At 64.2% G+C, this 27,791-nt stretch overlaps 2 protein-coding genes across 4 annotated transcripts in view; both read left to right on the top strand.

Annotated features, from left to right (window-relative positions):
* The first annotated feature begins 1,774 nt into the window (after positions 1-1,774).
* LOC120390133 (carcinoembryonic antigen-related cell adhesion molecule 20-like) lies at positions 1,775-18,790 on the top strand. 3 transcript variants are annotated; one of them, XM_039512465.1, is made up of 8 exons: positions 1,775-1,832; positions 2,473-2,601; positions 3,254-3,529; positions 3,811-4,077; positions 4,341-4,436; positions 5,077-5,168; positions 5,383-5,424; positions 5,750-5,874. In XM_039512465.1, exons 1-8 carry the CDS (start codon positions 1,778-1,780, stop codon positions 5,795-5,797), a joined length of 1,005 nt encoding a protein of 334 aa, XP_039368399.1. In that variant the 5' UTR covers positions 1,775-1,777; the 3' UTR covers positions 5,798-5,874. The 3 variants fall into 3 exon arrangements, with proteins under 3 accessions (XP_039368399.1, XP_039368401.1, XP_039368400.1); XM_039512467.1 differs by lacking the exons at positions 4,341-4,436; positions 5,383-5,424; positions 5,750-5,874 and adding exons at positions 17,763-17,804; positions 18,142-18,790; XM_039512466.1 differs by lacking the exon at positions 5,383-5,424 and having other exon boundaries at positions 5,750-5,864.
* Positions 11,322-27,791, top strand: part of LOC120390130 (carcinoembryonic antigen-related cell adhesion molecule 1-like) — a 76,335-nt gene continuing 59,865 nt past the window's right edge. Inside the window, exons 1-2 of the mRNA XM_039512458.1 lie at positions 11,322-11,437; positions 12,231-12,593. Of these exons, the coding sequence (XP_039368392.1) occupies positions 11,383-11,437; positions 12,231-12,593 (418 nt within the window). The 5' untranslated portion in view covers positions 11,322-11,382. The remainder of the gene's footprint in view (positions 11,438-12,230; positions 12,594-27,791) is intronic.

Genomic DNA, 27,791 nt, shown 5'->3' with positions numbered 1-27,791 from the left:
GGCTGCAGCCCAGGGGTGCTGGGCCAGGGGGCCGCGTCCGCTCCAGCTTGGGGTTCTGGGGTCGGGGGCTGGGCCGGCACCGGCTGGAGGCTGTGGGGGAGGAGAGGCTGCGAGAACCTGTGATGGGGGGGTCGGATACCAGCCAATAATCCAGGGACAATCTCCGCAGGTTTGGCAGGTTCCCACGCATGGCAGCAGCATCCAGGACACCGGCCCCATCCGGCCTCTGGCCACCTGCTCACCCCAGTCCCAACTCTCACCACACTGGGGGGGGCAGGGAACGCCGGGACTCCCCGCGCTCGGGGACAAATCACAGCACATCGGGGGGACCCGGGACACGTGGAGCTGAATCCCCAGCGCCGGTCGGAGCTGCGGGGTGAGATCTCGGGATCTGCTGAGCCACTCTGGCGACTGGGGGGGGGACACACACACACTGACTTGGGATTTGGGGCTCCCCCCTCCCCCAATGCTTCCGTGCCCGATCGGGGCGGGAGGGTGTGAGCCACCCCGTCCCCACGTACAGCCTTGGGGTGAACTCCCCGAGCGACGGACCGAAGGGCGCAGGGAGCCGGCGGGTGGGGGTGGAGCCCTGCTCTGTGTGTGTCTGTGAGACACGCACCCATCCCAGGTTGTGGGGGGAGGCTGGTTCCCTTCCCCCCACCTCTGTGCATCTGTCTGGGTGCAGGCAGGGCCGCCCAGAGGATTCCGGGGGCCCCGGGGTCTTCGGCGGCGGGGGGCCCTTCCATTCCAGGACCCACTGCCAAAGTGCCCCGAAGACCCGCCGCGGGGCCCCCCTCCGCCGAATTACTGCCGAAGACCGGGCTGCACTTCAGCGGCGGGTCCGTCTTCGGCGGCAATTCGCCAGTGGGGGGTCCTTCCGCCCCAGAGCAGAAGGACCCCCCCCCACCGGCGAAGACCAGCCGCGAAGAAGCTCCTGCGCCCGGCCCCGCAAGAGTTTTCTGGGCCCCCCGGAGCGAGTGAGGGACCCTGCTCCAGGGGCCCCTGGTGGGGGCCTGTGGGCCTGGGCCCTCTTGCCCCCTCTGGGCGGCCCTGGGTGCAGGTGCCTTATGCTCTGTGTCCTGCACCTCGCCCCCCCCCCTCAAGCGGGTCCGTCCCATCCCGGCCGCAGGGAGCTGGGGGGAACTTTACCTCCCAGCTGTCCCAGATCCCTGTCTGTCTGTGCTCCCCCCACCGGTGTCTCTCTCTCCCCCCCACCGGGGGTGTTGCGCTGTGACCCCCTCCCCAGGGGGTGTCTCGCTCTCCTCCCCCCCTCCTTGGGGGTCTCCAGGGATGATTCCTCCATCGACACTCCCCCTACTGGGGGGTACCTGGGGGGACCCAGGGTGGGGAGTGCAGATCCCCAGGGGCTGGGGGGCCTATCCTGTGCCAGGCATTAACCCCCCAGGGACAATTCCCCCACCAGTGTGAACCCCCCACCCCCGCACCTCCCAGGACCAGCCCCCTCCCTGGGGAGGGGAGCAGTTGCCCTGGAGAGCCCATATCAGGTTCGCATCCCACTGTGGGGTCTGGATTTACCCCCCCCCCATGTGAGCTGGGGGGAAGATGAGTCACACACACCCCAGCAGTGGAGGCAGGCAGGGCTGTCGGAAAGGGGGGGCAGGGTGCCGAAGGGGCCGCACCCCCTGCGCTGGGCCGGGCAAGGGAGGTGCTTCGTGCCAGCTCCGCTCCCCCCGTCTCTGCCCTTTAACGCCACCTGGGAACCAGGTGTCTCTGCTGCCCTGGCAGCTCCCGGTGGGACCCGCAGCAGCGACGGGCGATGGGGCGAATCCCCCACAGACCAGGCGGCCCTTGGCCGGGGATTCTCCTGGCAGGTCAGAGGGGGAGAATGTGGGACCCAGGTGTCCGGGACACAAAGGCCTCCAACAGGCACCATTTCAAATGCCAGTAGAGGGGCTGCAGGTCAGGAGTGAGGGGCACCGGCAGAACTGGGGGGAGCCAGGCTAGCAGGGGTCTGTGGGTCAGGATTGAGGGGCACTTGCAGAGCTGGGGGGAGCCCAGGGTTTTGCTGGCAGGAGCAGAGTCCGATGCTTCCTGCCCCAGGCTGGTTCCATCCCTGGGCTCCCCAAGGCTGCGCCCCACAGCCCTGGGGTGGGACCCATCAGATGCTGCATTGTTCCCACAGCTCCTGCTTTGCATGAGGGGATTAGCAGGGATCAGCTGTTTGTTTGTGTCTCTCTGTCCCAGAGCACTTGGGGGGGGACACACCCAGCTCCCCCCCCCAAACTCCCTCCCCCCAGATCCAGCCTCACGCACAGACCCAGGCAGGTCCCACTGCAGCAAAGAGCAATGGGGCAAATCCCTGAGAGACCGGGGGGAGGGGGGACCATGGGACTCAGGTGTGTGGGACACCCAGGGCTGGAACAGGGGACAGTGCAAGTGAAAGCAGAGGGGCTGCAGGTCGGGAGTGAGGGGCACCGGTTAGTATCAGTCTCTCTGGTCTCCCCCCCGCAGCCTCCGTCCTGGGCTCCTGCCTCCAGCTGACCCTGGCCCAGACCCCAGTGACCATCGTCCCGCCGAGCACGGTGCAGATACGGAGCCCGACTAGCCGTGTCCTCGCCACGGTGGTTCTGCGCGGCTCTGGTAAGTGTCACCCCGGGAGCTGCGCTGTCCCTGGGCCCTGCCCCCTCCGATCCCCGCCCCAGCGATGGGGCTCTGGGCGTCTCCCCCTTGGGAAGAACCCAGCTAGGTCACGGGGGGAACCTTCCCCCAAACTCAGACACCGTGGGGCAACCCAGGTACCCCAGCACCTGAGAGACGGTGACCCCCCCAAGCTGTGGGGCTCTGGGCCCCCAGCCCCCCCCTTTTCCCTCCCTGAACTGGGAGCCAGAACCTGCCCCAGCCTACGTGGACCTGAACATAGACAGGGAGTGACCCCGACCCCAGGCACTGCGATCGCTGTTGGGATTGATTCTCTGCATTGCATGGGCCTCCAGGGCCCCCTGTGCAGGTACACAGACCTCCCCACACAGAGCTCACACGCCCCACCTCGCAGAGCTGGGACAGAGGAACCCAGGAGTCCTGGCTCAGACCCCCCTCCCCCTCCCAGAGCTGGGATGGAACCAGGAGTCCCAGCTCCCAGAATTCCACGCTTTCCCAAGTAGCCTTACACTAAAGTTTGCAGCTGGGTAACAGCTCACTACTGCTGCCAGGCAGCTGGGTCTGAATCCCCCATGGGGCAGTGGGGCAGGAATCCCATTGTGCTGCTCCCCCCAGTGACTCTCTCTGTTCCCAGAAATCCTGCCCAAGCCCACGGTGACACCCAGACAAATCCAGGTGCTGGAGAATGGGACCTTCACCCTCAGGTGTAACAGCTCCCCCAGCGCCAACACCGTGCTCTGGCTCCAGGACGGGGTGTCCCTCGCGCCCAGTGACCGGCTGGTGCTGTCTCCTGACAACCGGACCCTCACGGTGCTGGGTGTCACCCGGGGCGACGCCGGGACCTACCAGTGCGAGGTCAGGAACCCCGTCAGCACCAACCGCAGCGAGAACAGCACCGTGACACTGGCCTGTGAGTAACTGCAGCCCCGTCCCCCGGCCGCCCTGCCCCTGCCCTGCCGGCATCGCCCAGCCATGGAGATGCACCCCCGCCCCAGCATGGGGCACAGGGGAAGTTTATGGAGGGCCTCTTCCCTGCTGCTGAGATGCAGCTGCCTCTGGAGTGGATAATGGGGGCTGTTTATACAAGCTTCTCTGGCCTGGTGCTGAGATGCAGCCATCTCTGGGCTGAGGCACAGCGGCTGTTTACACGGGGACCTGCAATCCATCCCCCGATCTCTTCTCTCTCTGCAGATGGGCCAGACTCTGCCAGGATAGACCCGCCAGGACCCATCGGCCTGACCCTCGGGTCCCCTCTGACCCTGACGTGCGTCGCCAACTCCGTCCCAGCCCCGAGCTATCGCTGGGTTCTCAACGGCACCGACACTAAGGAGACCGGGAGCAGCTTGACCTTTAAGCTCACGACCTGGGCTCAGCAGGGCACGTACGAGTGCCGGGCTCACAACCCCGTCACCGGCCGCACTGCCTGGGCGTCTGTCGCCGTGCGGGTGACAGGGACGGGTGAGTCCCTGGAATGAAGCAACACGCTGCAGACACAGGGATCCCAGTGCTGGCACCAACGCCCCAGCACAGCGCTAGGGGGACCCGGGCTGCAGGGAGCGGGGCAGTGGCTCAATAGGGGGCGCTCTCCCCTGGCAGTCAGTGCTGCCCCCAATGGGTGCTGGGGGGCCCAGGCTGCAGGGAGCCGCGTGGGGGGATTGTGATTGAACCACTGATCCAAACACCCCCCCATGTCTCTCCTCCTGACGCCCCCCCTCCCCCAGGTGCTCCTTCAGGACTCTCTGCTGGGGCCATCGCTGGGATCGTCATCGGGTCATTGGTGGGGGCGGCGCTGGTCGGAGTCGGGGCCTATTTCCTCTGTGAGTAACAGCCCCCACCCCCGGAGACCCAGGACTCCTGGGTTCTCTCCCTGGCTCTGGGAGGGGAGTGGGGGCTGGTGGTTAGAGCGGGAGGGAGGAGGGGGGCAGGGAGCCAGGACTCCTGGGTTCTCTCCCCGGCTCTGGGAGGGGAGTGGGGGCTGGTGGGTTAGAGCGAGAGGGAGGAGGGGGGCTGGGAGCCAGGACTCCTGGGTTCTCTCCCCGGCTCTGGGAGGGGTGTGGGGGCTGGTGGGTTAGAGCGCGAGGGAGGAGGGGGGCTGGGAGGCAGGACTCCTGGGTTCTCTCCCCGGCTCTGGGGGGAGTGGGGGCTGGTGGTTAGAGCAGGGGCTGGGAGCCAGGACTCCTGGGTTCTCTCCCTGGCTCTGGGAGGGGAGTGGGGGCTGGTGGGTTAGAGCGGGAGGGAGGAGGGGGGCTGGGAGCCAGGACTCCTGGGTTCTCTCCCCGGCTCTGGGAGGGGACTGGGGGCTGGTGGGTTAGAGCGAGAGGGAGGAGGGGGGCTGGGAGGCAGGACTCCTGGGTTCTCTCCCCGGCTCTGGGAGGGGAGTGGGGGCTGGTGGTTAGAGCGGGAGGAGGGGCTGGAAGTCAAGGCCCCAATTCCAGCGCCTCTGGTGATTCGTTCCAGACTCTCGCTGCCGGAACGAGACCCCCAGGGAGAACGAGGCACCCGTCCCGGTGTACGAGAACCTGCCCCCTACAGCTGGGGCGGGGCCAGTGGTGAGTGACAAGGGCTCAGCCCCTCCTCTGCGGGTGCCCCTCAGTCTGGACCCGCAGCCCCCAGCCAGTTTACCCTGTCCCCTTTTGGTGGGGGTGGGGGGGTTACACAAACCCGGGGTCCCATTGACTGTCCCAGGGTGTTCCCCCCCCCGAGCTCAGCTGGGGGGTCTCTGGGGTCTGGTGCTAACGACCCTCTTGCCTCTGTCTCCCCCAGGCCAAGCCCAGGAGCCCCCCTGACCCCAGCCCCACATACAAGGTGAGCTCTGGCCCCTGTATCCTCCCCTGTAGGGGGGTAGGACCCAGCGGGAGAAGGGGGGAGCTGCCCCCCAACAAGCCCTATGGCTGGGAATGGGGTTCGTTATCACATCCCAGAGCTGGGGGCGGGGGGCAGAGTGAGCCAGAGGGGGACCAGCCAGGAGCCCCAGGGCTGAGGGGAGGGGCTGAGGGGGCCCAGCCAGGCGGGGAAGTGATGGGAGGGGCTCTTGGGGCCCGTGGGGGGAGCTGGGGGCTGGGTCCTGCAGGGCGGGGTCCCCAGCTCTCCCCTGGGGCGTCTCTGGCTGAATCGTCCCCGTTTCCCCCAGACGCTGCAGCCCCGACAGCCGGACGTGTACGAGGAGCTGAAGAAGTGACGCCCCCTCCTGCCCCCGGGGCATGCTGGGAGGGGCCCGGGGCATGCTGGGAAAGGCGCATCCCTGAGCCTGGGTCCTGACGATGACGTGTTAAAGGGCAGGAACAGTCACCGCCCGGCACGGGGGTCCGTCCGTCCGTCCGTCTGTCCATGCTGCTCCCTGGGCCCATCACCGCAGCGTCTGGGCCCCTGGGAGGCCTTGTCCCCACCCGGTGGGGGGCTGGGCCATTCTCCCCACTGACTGCACAGAGGGGCCCGGGCGGCTCAGTGACCGGCCTGGGTCCCATGGGGAGTCTGTGGGACTGCAGGGACTCACACCCGGGTCTCCCCAGTGCCCGGCTGTGCCCAAACCAGGGCCAGGGGTCCCCACCCAGGCCCCTGGTTCTGACATCTCCAGACCAGCCCCCAAAGGGGCTCGGGAGGTCCCTGCCCCGAGCCGGCAGCGCTGGGCGCGGTGACCGCGGTGAGCCGTGTGCCGGGGGCACGGCCGGAGCTGTGTCTGGCCTGGGTCCCAGGGCTGGTGTGATGGAGTAGGGACTGTCTGTGTGGGGGATGGGAGAGCCGGGGGTGACTTTAGGTGAGGGACAGGACCTGAGCCTGTAACCTGAGCTGGGGGGGGGGGGGGGAGGTCAAAACCAATGCCCTGGGAGCTAGACAAAGGCAGGGGGCCGGCTGGAGAGGGGGGGCCAGTTTCGGTTTGGGGCTGGGGGGGTGCAGTGCAGGGAACCCCAAGCTGGGAACTAAGCTCCCTGCACCCCCAGAAGGACCAGATTGAGGGGTCCTGGCTCTGCCCACGAGCTCTGCTGTATCCTGTGCTCCTGTGTCCAATAAACCTTCTGTGTTACTGGCTGGCTGAGAGTCACTGTGGGTCCCAGGAAGAGGGGTGCAGGGCAGGACTCCCCCCGCCCCCGTGACACTATCTACACCCACCTATTGTGCCATTTCCCCATGAGCTCACCAAGCTCTAGAAACCCAACGTTTCCTTCCCTGTCCGTCTGAGGCCTACCTCCGTATAACGACTTAGCCTGGCCCTAAACCCCCCCTGATTCAGGGACCTTCCTTCCAAGGGGTTACGTCACCAGACACCGGTCGGACACTGTCTTTAGTACAGCCCCTGACACTCCATAAGCAGCCAGGTGCTCTTCAGCACGGCTCTTCCTTCCAGCCGTGGGGTGAGCTGGGTCTGACAGAGGTCCCAGACCCCGCCCACCACCAGCAGCCTTGAGAAGATTGGTGGTAATTGGTGGTTAATAGGACCATGCCCCACTTTCCATGTTCGGGGCAGTCGGTTATCGACAGCTGAGGGGCTGTTGGGTTTTGTGCTGCCTTCCACTCATGCGAGAGCTCAGTCCTCACATCCAGCCAACTCTCCACAGGGGTCCTGCTGCACCTCTGCGGTCACGCCGCTGTCCAGTGCCGAATGGCTTGTTTCCAGCCCATGGGAACGTTACAGGGCAGGGAGAACCTGGGCAGGACACTGGGGAATTGGTGAGGCAAACGGCTAGGGGACGAACGGGTGGAGTCGCCTGTGAACCTTTCTGGGACCAGGCAGAGAACATTCCCCAGCAGTGGGATTTGGACAGGATCTAACCTGCCAAACAAAACATCTGGAGCTCAGTCCCGTGTCCGTTACAGTCAGGGGAGGGGCCCCCAATGCTGGGCGTTCGATCGGGTCTCAATTAAAGAGGAGACGTGTCTCTGGGGCCCTGAGCAACCAGTGCACATCTGTCATTTGCATAAATTAACACGGGGTCATTTCTCCCCAGTGCGATGCACAGATTCACCCCAGATAAAACACTACATAGAACCCAGCGTTCACCAGCCCTTCTCTGCCGCACGCGATGGGATTAGAGAATAGCCCAGCTGGCAGCTGCACGGGGCGGGTGGGGGGGGGGGGAACTGTACCAGCAGCTGGAAGTAAAAGACAAGAGAGATCTCACAGATCTTGGGAGACAAGCCAGTCCTCGCTTACAGACAGCCTCCCAACCTGAAGCAAATACTCACCAGCAACCGCACACCATACAACATAAACACTAACCCAGGAACCTATCCTTGCAACAAAGCCCGATGCCAGCTCTGTCCACATATCCATTCAAGTGACACCATCATAGGACCTAATCACATCAGACACGCCATCAGGGGCTCATACACCTGCACATCTACCAATGTGATATATGCCATCATGTGCCAGCAATGCCCCTCTGCCATGTACATTGGCCAAACCGGACAGTCTCTACGCAAAAGAATAAATGGACACAAATCTGACATCAGGAATCATAACATTCAAAAACCAGTGGGAGACACGTCAACCTCTCTAACCACTCAGTGACAGACTTGAAGGTGGCAATTTTGCAACAAAAAAACTTCAAAAACAGACTCCAAAGAGAAACTGCTGAACCTGAATTAATATGCAAACTAGATACTATTAACTGTGGGTTAAACAAAGACTGGGAATGGTTGGGTCATTACACCAATTGAATCTATTTCCCTATGTTAAGTTCTCCTCACACCTTCTATGGGCCATCTTAATTATCACTTCAAAAAGTTTTTTTCCTCCTGCTAACGATAGCTCGTCTCAATTGATTAGACTCTGCCTGTTGGTTCAGGTACTTCCACCTTTTCATGTTCTCTGTATGTATAAATATCCCCTGTCTGTGTGTTCCATTCTATGCATCCGAAGAAGTGAGCTGCAGCTCACGAAAGCTCATGCTAAAATAAATTTGTTAGTCTTTAAAGTGCCACAAGTACTCCTGTTCTTTTTAAAATATATGTTCACTACTTGTGCTCGACAATCTGTTGCATCTTGTACGTAGCTGGGACACTTGGAGGCAAGGTCTACATTAAACAGTTAGGTAAACCCAGCTATGTCCCTCAGGGGTGTGAGAAATCCACCCCCCCAGGTGATGCAGGGAAGCGAACCAAACCCTGCGGAGACGGGGCTCAGCTCGGTGGAGGGATTCTTCCACCAACCCAGCTCCACCTCCCAGGGAGGTGGGTTAACCACAGCGACGGGAGAATCCCTGTGCCGTTGTGCCGCTGTAGAAAAGCCCAGAGCACCGTTCCCAGACCCGAGGAAGGGCTCGGTGGAGCTCGGAAGCTCGTCTCGCTCACCGATAGTCGTTGGTCCAATGAAAGATATTCCCTCGCCCTCCTGCTCTCTCAGCTAAGACCAGTGGCCGTTCTTCTACCTGCCAGGAAAACCAGACCTGCCAATAGCCACTTGGTTGCTATCACGCTGTGGGCCTCTTGCCAGGGCAGTTACCTTCACTCATTTCTTCCCAGGGGGAAAGGCCACCTCTCGTCTCCTCCCGTTTTGCATTCGGATCATCTGCAATCGTCTGTTTGACAGAATTTTATTTAGAGTTTTTGCTTTCGAGTTATTCAGAGACATAAAGGGAAATGGCCTTTTGCCAAGTATCATTTGGCTTCCAGAAGGTCTAAATTGCTCACGTCCCAGTCCAGAGCTGGGCAAACTACGGCCCACGGGCCACATCCGCCCGCGGGACCCTCCTGCCCGGCCCCTGAGCTCCTGCCCCGGGAGGCTTCCCCTGGCCCCTCCCCCGCTGTCCCTGTCCCCGCAGCCTCAGCTCACCCGGCCGCCAGCGCTCTGGGCGGAGGGGCTGCAAGAGCCGCCGGCCTTCCCCGGTGCTCTACACTGCGCGGTGACGCGGCTGCCGGTCCTGGTGCTCTGAGCGGTGTGGTAAGGGGGTGGGGAGCGGGGGGGGCAGCGGGGGGGGCGGGGAGCCAGGGGGGTGGGGAGCCTGGGGGGGTGGCTAGGGGAGGGGGTTCTGGGATGGGGCAGTGAGGGGACAAGGAGCAGGGGGGTTGGATAAGGTGTGGAGTCCCGGTGGGGCGGTTAGGGGCAGGGGGTCCCAGGAGGTGGGTGGTCAGGGGACAAGGAGCAGGGGGGTTGGATAAGGTGTGGGGTCCCGGTGGGACGGTTAGGGGCAGGGGGTCCCAGGAGGTGGGTGGTCAGGGTAGAAGGAGCAGGGGCGGTTGGCTGGGTCGGGGTTCTGAGGGGGGCAGTCAGGGGGCTGGGACCAGGGGGGTTGGATAAGGTGTTATAACCGGCCTGTTAATGGCCCAGTCACCAGCGCTGACCGGACACCTGGCCACCGAACCCGGGTGCGTCTGGGCCAGAGCCCGGCCGGGCTGGGCCCTCGCTGCTGCCCCCTGCTGGCGAAGCGCGGCCCAGCCCCCCGCAGGGCTCAGCCGGACGGGGCTGCCCCGGGAGGGAGCTCTCTGCCCCCCTCCTGCTGAGCCGGGGGGTGGCCCCGCTGGGCCAGGCCTGATTTGCTCCCCTGTGCTGGGACCCTCTGGGCTTTGCCCCTCGCTGCAGGGGGGCCGGGCTGGGGGTGGGGCCCAGGGAGCCCTGCCAGGTTCTGGGGCCCCAGGAGACGGGTTTAGTGGGTGTTTGGAGCCGACGGGCAGCGCTGGGTTGGACTTTGTGAAACCAGCTTGTCCGTCCGGCTGGGGGTGTCTGGGTCCGGCTGGGGGCGTCTGGGTCCGGCTGGGGGTGTCTGGGTCCGGCTGTCGCCTGTTTCTGCTGGTCCCTGTTCCCCACGTGCCCTGTCTCTGGGCCGCTTCTCTTTTCAGTGAGTCCAACTTTCCTCCTGGCCGTGCCCTGGCTGACCGCACGGGGGGGGATCTTCACAGGGAGGGTGGGGGCCCCGTGACCAGTCAATCCCTGGCCCTGACTCACCCCCCCCCCCAGGAGAAGCCCAGTCACTCTGGGTCCCAGCACAGCCCCCTTCATGCCCTGCCGGGCACCAGGGATCCACCCGCCTGCCAGGGACGGGACATGGGGGAGAACGGTGCCCCCCTGGGACAGCCCCACGGTGGTCAGCAGGTGGGAGGGGCTGGTCCTGACAGGTGCGGGGAGCCCAGGGCTGCAGTAGCAGGGGGCTGCGGGTCAGGAGTGAGGGGCACTGGCAGAGCTGGGGGGGGGCTGGGATAGCAGAGGCTGCGGGTCGGGAGTGAGGGGCACTGGCAGAGCTGGGAGTGGGTGTGTATAGTGTGTTTGTGAGGGAACGGGGGGGGTCTGTCTCTCTGCCCCCCCCACTTCCCACGGGTGGCCTCCAGGGATGAGCCCCCCCTCCACACAACCTCCACTGGGGGGCGATATCTGGGGGGGGGAGATTCCTGGAGGCTGTGGGGCCCTGTCCTCTTCCACGCCCCAGCCCCCCAGGGGACGATTTCTCCCTCGTGAGACACCCCCTCCCCCCCTAGGGCCGGACCCCCCACCCCCGTCGAAGGAGCAGTGGGGGGTGGGGCTGGAGAGTCCATCTGGAGTTCCCGTGATGCTACCCTGCCCCCCCGCCCCTCCCCCGGTGTCTGGGTGGGGGCGGGGAGGGGTGGGTGAGTCCCCCTCCCCCCGGGGCCAGGCAGGGCTGTCGGGAAGGGGGGGCAGGTGCCGAAGGGGCCGCACCCCCCGCCCCGTCCCTGCGCTGGGCCGGGCAAGGGAGGGGCTTCGTGCCAGCTCCGCTCCCTCCCCACTTCCCCGTCTCTGCCCTTTGCTCCCAGCCGGGAACCAGGCGTCTCTGCTGCCCCGGCAGCTCCCGGCGGGTCCCGCAGCAGCGACGGGCGATGGGGCGAATCCCCCACAGACCGGGCGGCCCTTGGCCAGGGATTCTCCTGGCAGGTCAGAGGGGGAGACCGTGGGACCCAGGTGTCCGGGACACAAAGGCCTCCAATCGGAGAAAGCAGAGGGGCTGCGGGTCGGGACTGAGGGGCACCGGCAGAGCTGGGTGGGGGCACCCCAGGGCTGGGGTAGCAGGAGGGGGCTCTGACGCTTCCTTCCCCAGGCTGGGTCCCACCCGAGGCTGCGCCCCAAAGCCCCGGGGGGGCCCATAGAAGCCCCATTGTTCCCCGCAGCTTCTGCTTTGCATGGGGGGATTAGCAGGGATCAGCTGTTTGTGTCTCTATCCCAGAGCCCTGGGGGGGACACACCCAGCCCCCCCTCACTGAACTCCCTCCCCCAGATCTAGCAGGCGGGACCCGCCCCACACAGAGACCCAGGGACCAGGCACCCCACGGGGGCGGGGGGAGAAGGGAGAAGACCCTCCCCTACCCCCTCCCCTCCCTGGTTCCTTGCTCCAAAGCGAAAGGGAAGTGGGCGGACGAGGCTGGACGGGGGGGAGTCTGAGGCTGGAGGGGCCCCGTGGGGCTGCCCTGCCTGTGGGTCCGGACTCCAGGGTCCTGGCCCAGAGACGCCGCCCCTGGGTCGAGGCAGGTCCCGCTGCAGGAAGAGGTGTCGGGGCAGCACCTGGCGAGGGGCCCCTTGCAGCTGGGAGGGTGGAGCGGGGGTGGGGGGACCCAGGTGTCCCGGACACACGGGGCTGGAACAGGGGACAGTGCAAGTGAAAGCAGAGGGGCTGCAGGTCGGGAGTGAGGGGCACCAGTTAGTATCAGTCTCTCTGGTCTCCCCCCCGCAGCCTCCGTCCTGGGCTCCTGCCTCCAGCTGGCGCCGGCCCAGACCCCAGTGACCATCGTCCTCACCCCGCCGAGCCCCCCGCTGGGAGGGGGCGTCAGCCTGGCCCCGCAGCCAACGCCACAGAACTTGCAGTCCTGCAGCTGGTACCGATCAGCGACCAATGATGGAAACAGCCGGATCCTCACCTACTTCCCAGCCCCCCCGGTTCAGAACAACGGCTCGGCCCACACGGGGCGGGAGACAGCGGGGCCGGGCTGCGTCCTGCACATCGCGGGGTTAATGCTCAACTACACCGGGAGCTACACGGTGCAGATACAGAGCCGGACCAGCCCCGGCCTCGGCTCGGTGCATCTGCCCGTCTATGGTAAGTGCCACCCCCGGAGCTGCGCTGATCCCGTCCGTGTCCCCCCCCGCCATCCCCGCCCCAGCGATGGGGCTCTGGGCGTCTCCCCCGGGGATGAGCCCGGCTGGTGAGGGGCTGTCGGGGGCTGTGGGGGGGGGGGTCTGGCCCCCCAGGGCGGGGGTGTCCCCAGATCCCACGGGGCATCTCTGCTGCTTTTCTAAGTTTTGGAGCCTGCGGGGGAGGGGGGCTCATGATGTCACTGTGGGGCCCTTTGCACCAGGGCTCCCCAGATCCAGCCCCCCCCCAGGCTGCAGCGGGGGGGGGAGCCGGGAACTGTTGGGGTCACACTCACCGGTCCCTGAAAGTGAAACTGGACCCAGCAGGGTGGGGGGGACTGGCCCTGGGGGACTCGGGGGGGTATTGGGGGCTGATATCCAGCCCAGGGGGGTCCGCGCTGGCCCTGGAGGGCTTGGTGGGGGGGGCGCTGGGCCCTGCTGGCATCCAGGAGCTGGATGGCCAGAGCCAGAGCTGGGGGCTGGCACCCGCCCAGGGAGCTGGCGAACGCCCGGGCGCTGCGTGCGAGTCCTGACCCAGCCGCCCGGCAAGGCCCAGCGGGGGCAGCTCATCGTGGGGGTGAAGGGGGGGCTCTGCCTGTCAGTGTCTCCCGGGCATTAGCAGGCTCAGCTCTGGCTCCGGGACAGGGCGTCCCTCGCGCCCACTGAGCAGCTGGGGCTGTCCCCTGACAACCAGACCCTCACGGTGCTGGGTGTCACCCGGGGCGACCCCGGCGCCTACCAGTGTGAGGTTGGGAACCCCATCAGCACCAACCGCAGTGAGCCCAGCACCGTGACGCTGGCCTGTGAGTAACTGCAGCCCCGTTCCCCAGCCCCTCTGGCCCTGCCAGCATCACCCAGCCACGGAGATGCGGCTGCCTCTGGGGTGGGGCAGGCACCTGTTTATACCTTGCTCTGCTGGTGCCATCCCTCCCCCGATCCCCTCCTTCTCTGTGTAGATGGGCTACAGCCTGCCAGGATAGACCCCCCCCCAGGACCCATTGCCCTGACCCTCGGGTCCCCTCTGAGCCTGACGTGTGTCACCGACTCCGCCCCAGCCCCGAGCTATCGCTGGGGTCTCAACGGCAGCGACACTAACGAGACTGGGAGCAGCTGGAATGTTAACCCCACAACCTTGGATCAGCAGGGCACGTACAAGTGCCGGGCTCACAACCCCGTCACCAGCCTCCTGGCTAGTGCAGAGATCGAGGGGCTGGGTGTCCCGGGGTCCCCGGGCGCTGCTCTGGAACTGCTCCCCACCAAGCCAGGCAGGACTCTGGGAGCCTCCTCTCCCTCGGAGCAGCCTGTCCCCAGGGCAAGAAGCTCCCCCGGCTTCACCTCCTGGGTCTCTCCTTGGAGCATTCAGCATGTGCCCCTCCGTGCGCTTCCCCCAGCGAGTCCCCCCAGCGGGGTCCTGGGGGGGCCACAGGGTCCTGCCCCCCCCACTGCGCAGGCAGACGTGACTCTCAGCCAGCCGGGAAAGCAGAAGGTTTATTCAGATGACAGGAACACAGGACAGGACGGGTCTTAAAGGCACAGACAATGGGACCCCCTTTAGTTAGGTCCATCTGGGGGCCCCAGGGAGGCCACAGTCACGTTGGGAAGCCCAAGCCCCGTTGGGCCCCTCCATTTCCCAGCCAGCTCCAAAACTCCCTCCAGCCTCTCACTGAGCCTCCCCCCAGCTCCTCCCCCAGCCTGTGTCCAGTGTCCCGGGCAGAGGTGTCACCTGGCCGCCACCCCCCCCCCCCCCCGGGTCTCAGGTTACCTGCTCAGGTACCTCCCTCCCCAGGGCAGCCAGTCCCAGCACAGCCCCCTGCCACCTTCCCAGGCCAACACCCCCCACTCAGCATTCACAGAACAGCCAGAACATTCCCACGGCCTCACACCGGGGGAGGAGCCGGGCACCGCGCCCCACGCCCACCTCTGTCCTGCCGGCGCCCCGGCCACTCCGCATCTGCCCTGTCTCCAGCCGGGCTCCCTGTCGCCTGGGACATCCCCTGTCGCCTGTCGCTCTGTGCACCAACCCCGCGGGTCAGCGCCGTTCCTGCGCCCTGGGCTCTGCCTGGCTCTGGAGCCGGGTCTGGGGTCTTCAGCTCAGTTCTGGATTCACCCCTCGAGCTCTGTTCTCCAGGGGACGCTCCCGTCTGTCTCCAGTCTGGATCAGACACCCCCTGTCGCCTGTCACTGCCGGCGCCGATCCCGCTCCCCGTGCTGGGGGCTCTCGGCTAGTTCACTGTCTCTCCAGCCACATCCCCCTGCCCTCTGGTCCGGCCCAGGGCCCAGCTCCACCCCGTGGGCTCTGTCCTGTGGGGGCTGCTCCCAGTCGTGCTGCAGCTGGGCCAGACGCTGCCTGTCGCCTGCCAAGCGACGTCCGACCCGTCCGATCAGCAGGTCGGTGCCCTGCGCTGCGCCCGTCTCTCCCTCCCGGCTCCGTCCTGTCCCTGCCCCTCCGGGGCATCTGTTGTCTGTGGGACGCCCCCATCGCACCCCACTGCAGCTCAGACAGCAGATTCCTGCCCCCCTGGCGCCTCCGGCTGGTTCCCACCTGGGCCGGGCCTGTGGCCATGGCTCTGGCAGGGGGTGTCGGTCTGTACCCGCTGTCACCCTACGGGCTGGCTCCAGGCCCCCAGCCACACACCGGGTCTGTGTCCCTGCCTGAGATCTGGGCGCTGCTGGCCCCGGCGCTGCCTCCTGGGGGTGGGTAGCGGATGGGGCAGATCGGGGGGGGGGAGGCACCATCTCCCTGAGCCGCTGTTTCCTCCTTCGCTCTGTTGATTCTCTCCTGGGACTCACCAGCTCCTTCCTGGTTCGCCTGCCCCCCACGGCCCCCGCGCTGCTCGGAGCCCCCCAGCAAGGGGAGCTGGAGAGTGAATTAGCCAGTGGGCAGGACAGGGAAATCGGAGGGGGACAAGGGGTAGGGGGAGCCCTGAGGGAACAGACAGGAGGGGATGTTCCCAGCCCCCCAGGGAAGGGGGTTCAGACTGGAGGGGTTTCCTTGGCCCTGTTGCTGGAGTCTCCTCCCTAGTCAGACTCTCGTGGGTCGTGGGGAGAACCCAGGGGGCCTGGGGCTGCGAGGCCCTTGCTGAGCTATGGGGCTGGGTAGGAATGGGGGGCAGTGCTAGGCTGGGCGCCTGTCCCCCACCAGGACGTCACCCCGATCTCCCTGGGGACGGTGAGCGGTTCTGGCTGACTGCCCACGATGCACCAGCGAGGTCACCCCCACCCCCGGCCCGGGTCTGGGATGGGCAGCGCCGTCCAGGTCAGAGGGGACGGCAAGGAACCGGCACAGGGCCGTGCCCACGGGGCAATGCCAGCAGCACCAAGCGACCTGTGGGGTCCTGACCCTTGATTCAGGCCCAAACCGTCACGGGATCGGCTTGAAAATCCTGCTGTCGAGACGGAGCCTGGGATATGGTGCAACAACAGCCGAGAGTCTTCTGAAAATCACAGGACTCCAGGAGCCAGCGCCTCAGGGAGGCACCAATAACTGTGAGACTCAACGCCGGGGAGGGACCCTCTGCCGGAGCCCAGAAGGCGACCGCCCGTCTCCGCAGCTCTGAGGGGCAAAGGGTGAAGGACCCTTCCCACGACACCGCAGGGCAGTGACAACAGGACACTTCCCCCAGTCCCGCGGGGCGGTGGCCCCAATCCCAGGTGGATGGAGGGGCAGGACACACGGTAACGCTCTCTCTGTTCCCTGCACAGAAAAACTTGCCAAGCCCATGGTGACAGCCAGCAAAACCCAGGTGCCCGAGAATGGGACCCTCACCCTCACGTGCAACACTTCCCTCAGCGCCAACACCGTGCTCTGGCTCCAGAACGGGTCGTACATCGCACCCAACAAGCGGCTGGGGCTGTCCCCTGACAACCGGACCCTCACGGTGCAGAATTTCTCCTGGGGCGACGCCGGGACCTACCAGTGCGAGGTCAGGAACCCCGTCAGCACTGAACGCAGCGAGCCCAGCACCGTGACGCTGGCCTGTGAGTAACTGCAGCCCCGTCCCCCGGCCACGCTGCCCCTGCCCTGGCAGCATCACCCAGCCATGGAGATGCAGCTGCCTCTGGGGTGGGGCAGGAGGCTGTTTATAGGGGGAACCCCTCACTGCTTCCAGCCATCCCCTGACCCTGTCCCTCTCTGTGCCGATGGGCCGGACTCTGCCAGGATAGACCCGCTTGGACCCATTGCCCTGACTCTCGGGTCCCCTCTGACCCTGACGTGTGTCACCGACTCCGTCCCAGCCCCGAGCTATCGCTGGGGTCTCAACGGCAGCGACACTAACGAGACTGGGAGCAGCTTGACCTTTAACCCCACAACCTTAGATCACCAGGGCACGTACGAGTGCCGGGCTCACAACCCCGTCACCGGCCGCACTGCCTGGGCGTCTGTCGCCGTGCGGGTGACAGGGACGGGTGAGTCCCTGGGATGGAGCAACGCGCTGCAGACACAGGGATCCCAGTGCTGGCACCAACGCCCCAGCATGGTGCTGGGGGTGCTGGGCTGCAGGGAGCGGGGTGAGGGGATTGTGGCTGAATGTCTGATCCAACCCCCCTCCAGTCTCTCCTCCAGACGCCCCTCGTCCAGGTCTCTCTGCTGGGGCCATCGCTGGGATCGTCATTGGGTCACTGGCGGGGGCGGCGCTGGTCGGAGTCGGGGCCTATTTCCTCTGTGAGTAACAGCCCCCACCCCGGAGAGCCAGGACTCCTGGGTTCTCTCCCTGGCTCTGGGAGGGGAGTGGGGTTTAGTGGTTAGAGCAGGGGGGGGGCTGGGACCAGCACCCCAATTCCAGCATCTCTGATGATTCCTCCCAGACTCTCGCTGCCGGAACAAGACCCCCAAGGAGATTGAGGCACCCGTCCCAGTGTACGAGAACCTGCCCCCTACAGCTGGGGCGGGGCCAGTGGTGAGTGACAAGGGCTCAGTCCCCCTGCCCCATTCCAGTCCCGCCCCCTCCTCTGCGGGTGCCCCTCAGTCTGGACCCGCAGCCCCCAGCCAGTTTACCCTGTCCCCTTTGGGCAGGGGTGGGGGATTTACACAAACCCGGGGTCCCATTGACTGTCCCAGGGACCCCCCCCCGAGCTCAGCTGTGGGGTCTCTGGGGTCTGGTGCTAACGACCCTCTTGCCTCTGTCTCCCCCAGGCCCAGCCCGGGAGTCCCCCTGACCCCAGCCCCACGTACCAGGTGAGCGCCGGCCCCTTGCACTGTATCCTGCCCCGGAGGGGGGTTGGACCCAGTGGAGGGAGGGGGGAGCTGCCCCCTCAGAAGCCCTATGGCTGGGAACGGGGCTGGTTATCACATCCCCCAGGGGGGCAGAGTGAGCCAGAGGGGGACCGGCCAGGAGCCCCAGGGCTGAGGGGAGGGGCTGGGGTGGCCCAGCACTGGCGGGGAGGGATGGGCCCCCCAGGATGGGAGGGGCTCTTGTGGCCCCATGTGGGGAGCTGGGGGCTGGGTCCTGCAGGGCGGGGTCCCCAGCTCTCCCCTGGGGCGTCTCTGGCTGAATCGTCCCCGTTTCCCCCAGACGCTGCAGCCCCGACAGCCGGACGTGTACGAGGAGCTGAAGAAGTGACGCCCCCTCCTGCCCCCGGGGCCTGCTGGGAGGGGCCCGGGGCATGCTGGGAAATGCGCGTCCCTGAGCCTGGGTCCCGACGTCCCGTCGATGACGCGTTAAAGGGCAGGAACAGTCACCGCCCGGCCCGGCGGTCCGTCCGTCCGTCTGTCCATGCTGCTCCCTGGGCCCATCACCGCAGCGTCTGGGCCCCTGCGAGGAAATCAGAAAGTCGGCGCCTGTGACTGGCTCTGGCTCCGTTGTGCCCAGCACAGGATTGGGCTGGTGACGTCTCACGACCAAACACCCCCGGCCTGGGGCACGTGCCCTGTTCTCTGCCCGCCTGACCTGGGCCTGGCGCTCTGTGTCCCACACCAGGCCGCGGGAGCTCCCCACTGCACGGAGGGGCCCGGGCGGCTCAGTGACCGGCCTGGTCCCACGGGGAGACTGTGGGGCTGCAGGGACTCAGACCTGGGTCTCCCCAGTGCCCGGCTGGTGCCCAAACTGGGGCCAGGGGTCCCTGCCCAGGGCTTCCCCCCACCCTCCCCCCAGTGCCCGGCCCCACGTCTTCCCCTCCCGGGGGCAGTTCTCCCCTGCAGAGCTGTGAGCAGCGACGCCGACCCACCCGCCCGGACGGGCCCTGGGACCCCTGGCGGAGGGCACAGGGCACTGAGGGGTTCACGGGGCCCCCGGCCCTGACGTCTCCAGACCAGCCCCCAAAGGGGCTCGGGAGGTCCCTGCCCCGAGCCGGCAGCACTGGGTGTGGTGACCGCGGTGAGCCGTGTGCCGGGGGCACGGCCGGAGCTGTGTCTGGCCTGGGTCGCAGGGGCTGGTTCCAGCCAGGCAGTGGGAGGCACCAGGCCCGTCCCTGGCAGACAGGAGGCACCAGGCCGTTCTCTCTGTGCCCGGCTCCGGGGGCGCTGGGTGGTGCTGAGCTCGCCAGGCGGCTGGTTCCACCCGGAGCTGGTGTTAGCTCTGCTTAGCCTGCTTGATGGCCCATTAAGGACCATCAGCTACACAATTGACCCATGGAGAGAAGGCAGGCACGCCTTATGACTCAGCGAAGTATGCAGGGACTGGCCCCTGTGACTCCAGACTCCATTTTGCTGTAATTTTCCACAGTGAGGACAAAGAGGTTCTTACACCTGGAAAAAAAATATATAAGGCTGATGCCTCATCTCCATCCTGTCTTCAATCCTGCTTCTTACCTCTGGAGGGACTTTGCCACAAACTGAAGCTCTGCACAAAGGGACTGAAGGACCCATCCCAGCGGGGGATGTTCTCCAGAGACTTAACCTGAACCTGCAGTTTACTCCATCACTGCTGCAAGCCTGAACTAAGAACTTTGCCATTACTGTATGTAATTGATTCCATTTAACCAATTCTACCTCTCATCTCTACCTTTTTCCCTTTGTAAATAAACCTTTAGATTTTAGATTCTAAAGGATTGGCAACAGCGTGATTTGTGGGTAAGATCTGATGTGTATATTGACCTGGGTCTGGGGCTTGGTCCTTTGGGATCGAGGGAACCTTTTTCTTTTATTGGGGTGTTGGTTTTCCTAACCATTCATCCCCAGGACGAGTGCACTGGTGGTGATGCTGGGAGACTGGAGTGTCTAAGGAAATTGCTTGTGTGACTTGTGGTTAGCCAGTGGGGTGAGACCAAAGTCCTTTTTGTCTGGCTGGTTTGGTTTGCCTTAGAGGTGGAAAAACCCCAGCCTAGGGCTGTGACTGCCCAGTTTAAGCAATTGGTCCTGATTTGGCACCTCAGTTGGGTCCCGCCAGAATCGCTCTGTCACAGGGGGAGCAGAGCCAAGAGGGAAGAAAGAACAGGATAAAAGGGAGACATTTGCCGTGTTCTCTCGCTTCCACCTCCATCCCCAGACTCCAGCACCAAGCGACTGAAGCGCTGATCTAAGGGGAGAGCCTGGCTGAGGGGCGACCAGCCCATGGTGAGAAGCAGCTAAGTGTGTAAGGGCACTGAAAGGGTTAAGCTCAGCTTAGAATGTGTTTTGCTTTTATTTCATTTGACCAAAACTGACTTGTGCTTTGACTTAGAATCACGTAAAACGTCTCTGTGGTTAATAAATCTGTTTGTTCCACCTGAAGCAGAGACCCCCCCCCCCCCGTGGGATAACAAGCCGGGTAAATGTCAGTGTGTTGGTTAAATTGCCGAACTCCTGTAAGCTTGTCACGTCCAGCGGGCACAACTGGGCACTGCACGTCGGAGCTTCCCAGGGTTGTGTCTGGGGCCGGAGATACGGGCTGGTGTCACTCGGGAGCCGGGAGCAGCTGACACGCCAGCGTCTGCGCGTGAGCAGCCCGGGAGGGAGGGGGGCTCTCACAGCAGAGCAGGGTCAGGCTGCCCCCCGAGGCGAGGGTCGGAGTGACCCAGCAGATCACCGGCCCGGATAACCCCGGGAACGTCACAAGGGGGTCGCCAGGGGGCTCACAGCCCGGCAACCGGGAAGCGTCTCACGGCCCAGCATGGTGGGGGGGGGGAACGTGGGGAGCAGAGTGAGATCAAAGGCCCCACACGTGGCCTCAGCGCCAGACCGCACGTCTGCCTGACCCACGGCTGGGGGCGCCCAGCTCAGTCCCCCCCCCCCAACATCTGGGGCTCAGGGGCCCTGCCCACGGCCATCCCCGTGTCCCAGGTGTGCCCCTGCCAGGTGCTCGGTCTCCATCTCCTGCCCGGCCGGGGCTGAATTCAGCAGGGCCAGAGACAAACTGCCCCGGACTCATCCCTGCAGCCCCTCTGGGCCTGGCTGCAGCTTATGGGGCAGGACACCCCCCGGAGTTAACCCCTTAGTGACCAGCCAGCCGCCTCCCTGAGAATGATCCCCCTGCCCCAGGGGCTCCCGTCCCTCCCGCCTGGGCCCCATCTCAGGGGCGATGCCGCGTGGGGCCGATCAGGGACGGCGTCGCTGGAACAGGCAGAGACGTTCACGGGGCCTGTGCCATGGCCCCGCCCGGCGTCGGAGCCCCAGGCCATGGAGTCAGGACTGGCCGACCAGCAGCCCGCTAAGGCCTGGCCTATGGGGAATCCCCCTGGAGCGGGGGCGGGGAGGGGGTCACAGTGGGTCCCGGGGGGGTCAGAGTTGGGCTCGGGTTGCCAACTTTATTTGCAGAAAAGCGAACACCCCGTCTGCCCCCGGCCCAAGCCACCCCCTCCCTCCGTCGCTCGCTCTGCCCCACCCTCACTCACTCGCTGATCTTCACCGGGCTGGGGCAGGGGGCTGGGGTTCAGGAGGGGGTGAGGGCTCCAGCTGGGGGTGCAGGCTCTGGGGTGGGGCCGGGGATGCGGGGTTTGGGGTTCAGGAGGGGGATCCAGGCTGGGGATGGCGTACGGTGGGGGTGTGGGATCTATGTGCAGCCCGAAATTAGGAATTCAGAGTGTGGGAGTGGGCACCGGGATGGGGCACAGAGTTGGGGTGCAGGAGGGGGTGAGGGCTCTGGGCTGGGGGGTGCAGGCTCTGGGCAGTGGCCAGAAATGAGGGGTTCGGGGTGAGGGAGGGGGCTCCAGGTTGGGGCGGGGGGCTGTGAGGGCTTGGGGTGCGGGCTTAGGGCTGGAGCAGAACTTTGGGGTGCAGGAGAGATTTCGGGGTGCAGGCTCCGGGCAGCACTTACCTCAAGAGGCTCCCAGGAAGCTGCCCCCACCTGCAGGTGCCGCCCCCTCAGCTCCCATTGGCCGCGGTTCCTGGACAACGGGAGCTGCTGAGCTGATGGGGGGCAGCCCAAGGAGCCCCCGTGGCAACCCGAAAACCAGCCGCCTGCACCCCCGAGCTGGGCCTGGCCCCGAGCGACATTTATTCCATGACCTGGCAGTAAATACAAACCCGCTGCTGGTCCATGGGGCGGCTGGCCTGAGGGGGTGAACAACGAGGTCAGGGCAGCCCCACAGCGACTGGGTCACCAGCTCAGCTGGGCCCCCTGCACCCCATTGTGTTATAACCCGGCCCCAGGTGGGGCCCCCCCGAGCAGAGGCCGTCCCTGCAGGCTGGGGGCTCCGGGCAGGGCCCTCCCCCCGAGCACAGGCCGTCCCTGCTGGCTGGGGGCTCCGGGCAGGGCCCTCCCCCCGAGCACAGGCCGTCCCTGCAGGCTGGGGGCTCCAGGCAGGGCCCCCCCCCGAGCACAGGCCGTCCCTGCAGGCTGGGGGCTCCGGGCAGGGCCCCCCCGAGCACAGGCCGTCCCTGCAGGCTGGGGCTCGGGCAGGGCCCCGAGCACAGGCCGTCCCTGCAGGCTGGGGCTCGGGCAGGGCCCCAGGCACAGGCCGTCCCTGCAGGCTGGGGGCTCCGGGCAGGGCCCCCCCCAGGCACAGGCCGTCCCTGCAGGCTGGGGGCTCCGGGCAGGGCCCCCCCGAGCACAGGCCGTCCCTGCAGGCTGGGGGCTCCGGGCAGGGCCCCCACCCCAGGCACAGGCCGTCCCTGCAGGCTGGGGGCTCCGGGCAGGGCCCCCCCCCAGGCACAGGCCATCCCTGCAGGCTGGGGGCTCCGGGTGGCCCCACTGGGCCAGGCCTGATTCGCACCCCTGGGCTGGGACCCTCTGGGCTTTGCCCTTCGCTGCAGCAGGACCCGGCGGGCTGGAGCCATATGGACAGTGGGGGGCTGAGAGCCACTGACCCGAACCGCAAACCCTGCGTAGGATGGAAACCACGTCTGGGGGGGGGGCACAACCCCCTAGTTCCAGCACCCACCGCAGGACCCATCTTGATCCAGTGCGGGGGGCGGGGGGTCTGTGCTGTGAGCCTGGACCCACAGGCAGGGCAGCCCCACAGGGCCCCTCCCAGCCGTACCCTCCCACCTGCCCTTCGGCAGCTAGGGAACAGTGTGTGCGGTCGGGGTGGGTGACTCTGCTGTTTCCTGGGGGTGTCTGTCCCCTGGGTTTCATGCTCCTTCACAGCCCCCCCCCCCACTCCTGCTGGTTACCCTCGGCCCCTCCCAGCGGGTATTGCTGAACCAGGCGATTGCAGCATTTCCTGCCCGCAGCTGGGATTGGGGGTGGGGCAGAGCTGGGAGGTTGATCCATTGGCTGGATGTTCCCATCACCAGGAATTGCCACCTGTGGGCCTGACTGGTGGGGAGAGCCCAGGGCTGGGCTAGCAGGGGCTGTGGGTTGGGAGTGAGGGGCACCGGCAGAGTGGGGGGACAGGGCCAGGTTGGCAGGGGCTGCGGGTCGGGAGTGAGGGGCACCAGCAGGGCTGGGCTAGCAGGGCTGGGCTAGCAGGGGGCTGCGGCTGGGGAGTGGGGGGCACCGGCAGGGCTGGGGGGGCCAGGGCGGGGCGACCGGGGGGCGGCGGGTCGGAAGTGAGGGGCACCGGCAGAGCTGGGGGGCCAGGGCTGGGCTAGCAGGGGCTGCGGGTCGGGAGTGAGGGGCACCAGCAGGGCTGTGGGGCAGGGCTGGGCTAGCAGGGGCTGCGGGTCGGGAGTGAGGGGCACCGGCAGAGCTGGGGGGCAGGGCTGGGCTAGCAGGGGGCTGCGGATCAGGAGTGAGGGGCACCAGCAGGGCTGGGGGCCAGGGCTGGGCTAGCAGGGGCTGCGGGTCGGGAGTGAGGGGCACCGGCAGAGCTGGGGGGGCAGGGCTGGGCTAACGGGCTGCGGATCAGCAGTGAGGTGTATCTGTTTGTATCAGTCTCTCTTATTTCTCCCCCACCTGCCACGTCTGTCCTGAGCTCCTGCCTCCAGCTGGCTGCCACGACCGAGCTCCCCATTGCCCCGACCCACAGAGCCGTGTGTGTGTGTGGGGGGGAGTCAGCCTGGCCCTGCAGCCGCCATCTGAGAACGTGGAACCCGACGGCTCCTCAGTTACTAGCCACACCCAGCCCTGCATGGCCACAGAGGGCCGCTGACAGTGGGCCGGGAACCGCACGCTGCTCACTGCTCACCACTCCCAATACTACAGGTGACCTGTTCCCGCTGGCCAGTCGGGGTCGGGTCCATCTGGGGGACTCTGGTCTCCGCACGGCGTCCCTGGCCGTGCACTGGGGTCTGGCAGCTCTGATCCTGGGGCTGGGTCCTGGAGTCGGTTCCCAACGAATTTCCTTGAGTCCCGCCTAGCTGAACCTTAACCAATCGTTATACTGACATTTTACTAACCAACCCTAACCCAGTGCAACAAAATCCTCTGACCAGCCCTACCCCAGCACCGTCACTCATTGACACCCAGCAGCCTTAACTCTGTGACAGGCAGAAACAACCAAAGAACCAGGCAGAGACCAGACAGATAAACGGGGGAAGTGGGGACCGGAGCGATAAGCAATGAAGAAAGGAGGATTTCACACCCCAGCTACTGATAAGTGGTTTCTTGCCAGCCAGGAGCTACCAAACTCCGTTTTCTGTAACCATCTTAAGCTCCGTTTCTGTGTCTGGCGCTAGTGGGGGGCATTAGGACACGGGGTCTCCTTCTTAGCACCCTGATCTTACATTGATTTAATGCAATGTCGATGGAACGTGAGGAAGTGACTTCCTGCTTCTCAGCTGATGGCGTCGTTACTATTCCAGGAGTCCAATACTCAGACCTGCTGAGGTTGGCCTGCCTCCTGGGTATAATTAACAAGGCCCTTATTGGGCTTCGCAGGCCGGCGGCCTGTACTCTGAACAGTTCCTTCACCCAGCCAAAGCTCCTGTGCTCACTCATAAAGCCAACGGGATTCCAGTGATCACCACAGTGGGGTGAACCAGGATATTTAGCACCCCAGTTGCGGAAGGCGACCACCCTAACAGTGTGTCCCAGCAGGAGCGATGTCCAGCATCTGCAGCAGTGTTCAGTACGTGAGTGATTTCGGTATTATTGTGTTGTACTTCAACACCTGTTAGTTCTCCTGTCTCTGCGATGGCTTGTAAATGTGAATGTAACGTCGGATGCATTAACAATTTGCTTATCATGGTCATATCCATGCCTCAGGTTACAGCCGTTACATTGTGATACAATTGTGGTCTTTACAGGCCATACAGATACGTACTATTCAAATTCACAACTTTTAATCTTTGTCATGTTGCAGAAACAACTATTAACTAAACAAGTCATAAAATACAATTCCTTATTGTCTGCTATGACCACTGGACAATGACTCCTCACACAAACACATCCCCATCCTGCACACACAACAGCTGCTTCTGTGCAGTGACTATATCAGACATACGGCTTTGGGTTCCTTTGTCTTTAACCCAGAAACATTCGTCTCTTTCTTGTACATTTTGATCCTCACACACAGATCCCAGATTTTCATGGGCTCCCACTGAAGCATGTCAATGGTTTTCCATTGTTGGTTTCCTTTGTATGCCCAGGCCTGGCGATCAGTGGAATCCAGAACCACATTTTGCATTAGCTGGATTCCCACAGGTACCACTGGCTAGACACCCGTAGTGAGACGGGGGGCGCGGTTACTACACAGGCCCGTACAACTGTCTGATCTTCATTTAGGGTCAATTTACCAATTTCCACCAGGCCATTAATTGTCTCTCCCCTTCTGTAACATTTTCCATTTCCAAAGGCAGATTTCCTGGCCTGCCTTCCCGGAGTATCTGAATGACCCATTGCTCACTCAGCTCCTGGGCCTGATCACAGGCTAATGCAGGGGACACGTTTTCTTGTCTTGATTCCATGGTCCCTGCTAACAGGAGCGAATCCTTGTCCTCTCGCTGTTGCCTCACTGGCCGTATGTTAGAAGAGAATTGCTGTCCCCGTTCCTGATTTTGGCCAGGCTGCACTGATGGGCTTTCCCAAGTCTTGTGTTTCAGCTGTAACATAACACAGTGTGTTTGCCAATTCCGCGATGTTAGTAGCACCCAGGGCTCCAGCTCCTAATCCCATTCCACCCCAAGCAGTTTCCAATACACCCTGGGAGCCTTTTCGCTAGGCTGCCGACCCCTCCTGGCTGCCCGGCGAATCCAGTAACCGTCAGCAGCTCACACTGAGACAGCGTGAGGGCAGGTCTGGGTCTTGACTGCACTGCCCCTTCCAGTAACCAGGGACGTACCTCCCTGTCCTTACATCCCACTGCGCACCACACCCAGGGGCGTTCAGCTGGGCTTGCACACGCACTTGGGTACGACTTGCCAATTATTGCTGATTTCCCCCCAAGCAACTAGTGTTTTCACGTAACCCCTTTCCCCTCGGTCACTTCACTTTGTGCTAAAAACAATTGTATGTCCATCCTTCCATTCCCACCAACAGATGAACCTGGTGTCGCCTGCATATTTTGCCTTTAAATGTGCCTTTACCAGATGAGGATGTTTCCCTGTTAACAGACTGGGGTTCCTTGACCTCCGCCCTTCTGCAGCATTGGTTTCTGTAAATACAGTTAAAATGCTTATTAACCCTTTTCTGCCTAACGCAGTGTTTTCTTTTCTTGTAACACAATACACAACAACGCAACAAGACAACACGAGAAAAAACAAAACACAAAACACAGTCGCAGCAGTAGATTCATGGCATTCTGGGTTGCTCTTCAGCTGGTACCAGCATTTCCTGGTTTTCTGAAAGACAAAAAGAGCATGTTTCTACCCCTTTTGGGGTGGCAGATTATTGCTTAAATGATCCTTTTACAAATGCCCCTGCTGATTGCAGGCAAAACAGAGGAATCACCCCCCTACTTTCCTGTGTTCTATACGGAGGCCAGGTTTTAATGGCTTCCACCTTTTAAGGGCTGAGGGGAAATTATCCCATTCTTCAGTTATTAAATCCATGAGGTGGGGACCTCGGTTTTCCTTCTTATTCAGCAGACCAAGTTTATGGTGTTTTTCCCGCTGTGCTAAGCTTTACGTTTATTCACAGGTAATAGCGGAGAAGCATCATTACCGTGTGACCGTTTCCACACTAGACATTGTTACAGGGCTGCTTATTAACATGACACTTATCCCAGTGTTTGCTGTTAGCATCAGATCTATGACAAGGATTTGGTTGTACCAGGCCTTGTATTTAGACAATTCTTTGAGGCCAGTGTGTTCAATGTCCTCTTGAAATCTTTGTATAATTATATCCTTGGGGTTCGGGCGGGGAGCCAGCCTGGCCCTGCAGCCCCAATGGCCACCCCGAGCCCCTGCTCGGCCCCACAGCCCCGGTCCCGGGGGCAGCCACAACGGGCCGGCGACTCCCCGACATCCCGGGGTAACGATCAGCAAAGCCGGGAACCGCCGGACGCCGCCAGTGGGACCCCCCCCGCCCCCCGTGTGTGTCCCTGCGCCCCCTGCTGGACGGGACAGGCCCTGCTGTGGGTGGGGGGGGAGGCGAAGTGTGTGTGTGTGTGTGTGGTGGGGGTGGGTGGATGTGGCTCTGTGTTTGGGTGGCTGCGGGGGGGGAGAGGGGGATGGTGGGGGGGGGGACAGACGTGGCCCCACAGGCGTGGCAGGATCAGGCTGCCCAGCCCAGCTCTGTGTGTGTCTGGGCCCGGGGGCCTCACACTGTGTGTCCTGTTCCCCCAGCCCGGCCCATCCTGCAGGGGGCTTTGGCTCCCAGCAATGTCCCAGGTTCCCGTCAGTCTGGGCTCTGCCCCGGCACACAGGGGTCTCCTGTGCCCCCATGCTCTAACGGGGGCATCTGTCTCTCTGAACCCCCCCACTTCCCACGGGCAGCCTCCAGGGATGAGCCCCCCCCCCCACCACACAACCTCCAAGGGGGGAGCG

This window comes from Mauremys reevesii, linkage group 24, assembly GCF_016161935.1.
Source record: "Mauremys reevesii isolate NIE-2019 linkage group 24, ASM1616193v1, whole genome shotgun sequence".
NCBI lineage: Eukaryota > Metazoa > Chordata > Testudines > Geoemydidae > Mauremys > Mauremys reevesii.
Note: the sequence above shows the minus strand (reverse complement) of the source record. Positions and strands in the feature narration are given on the sequence as shown.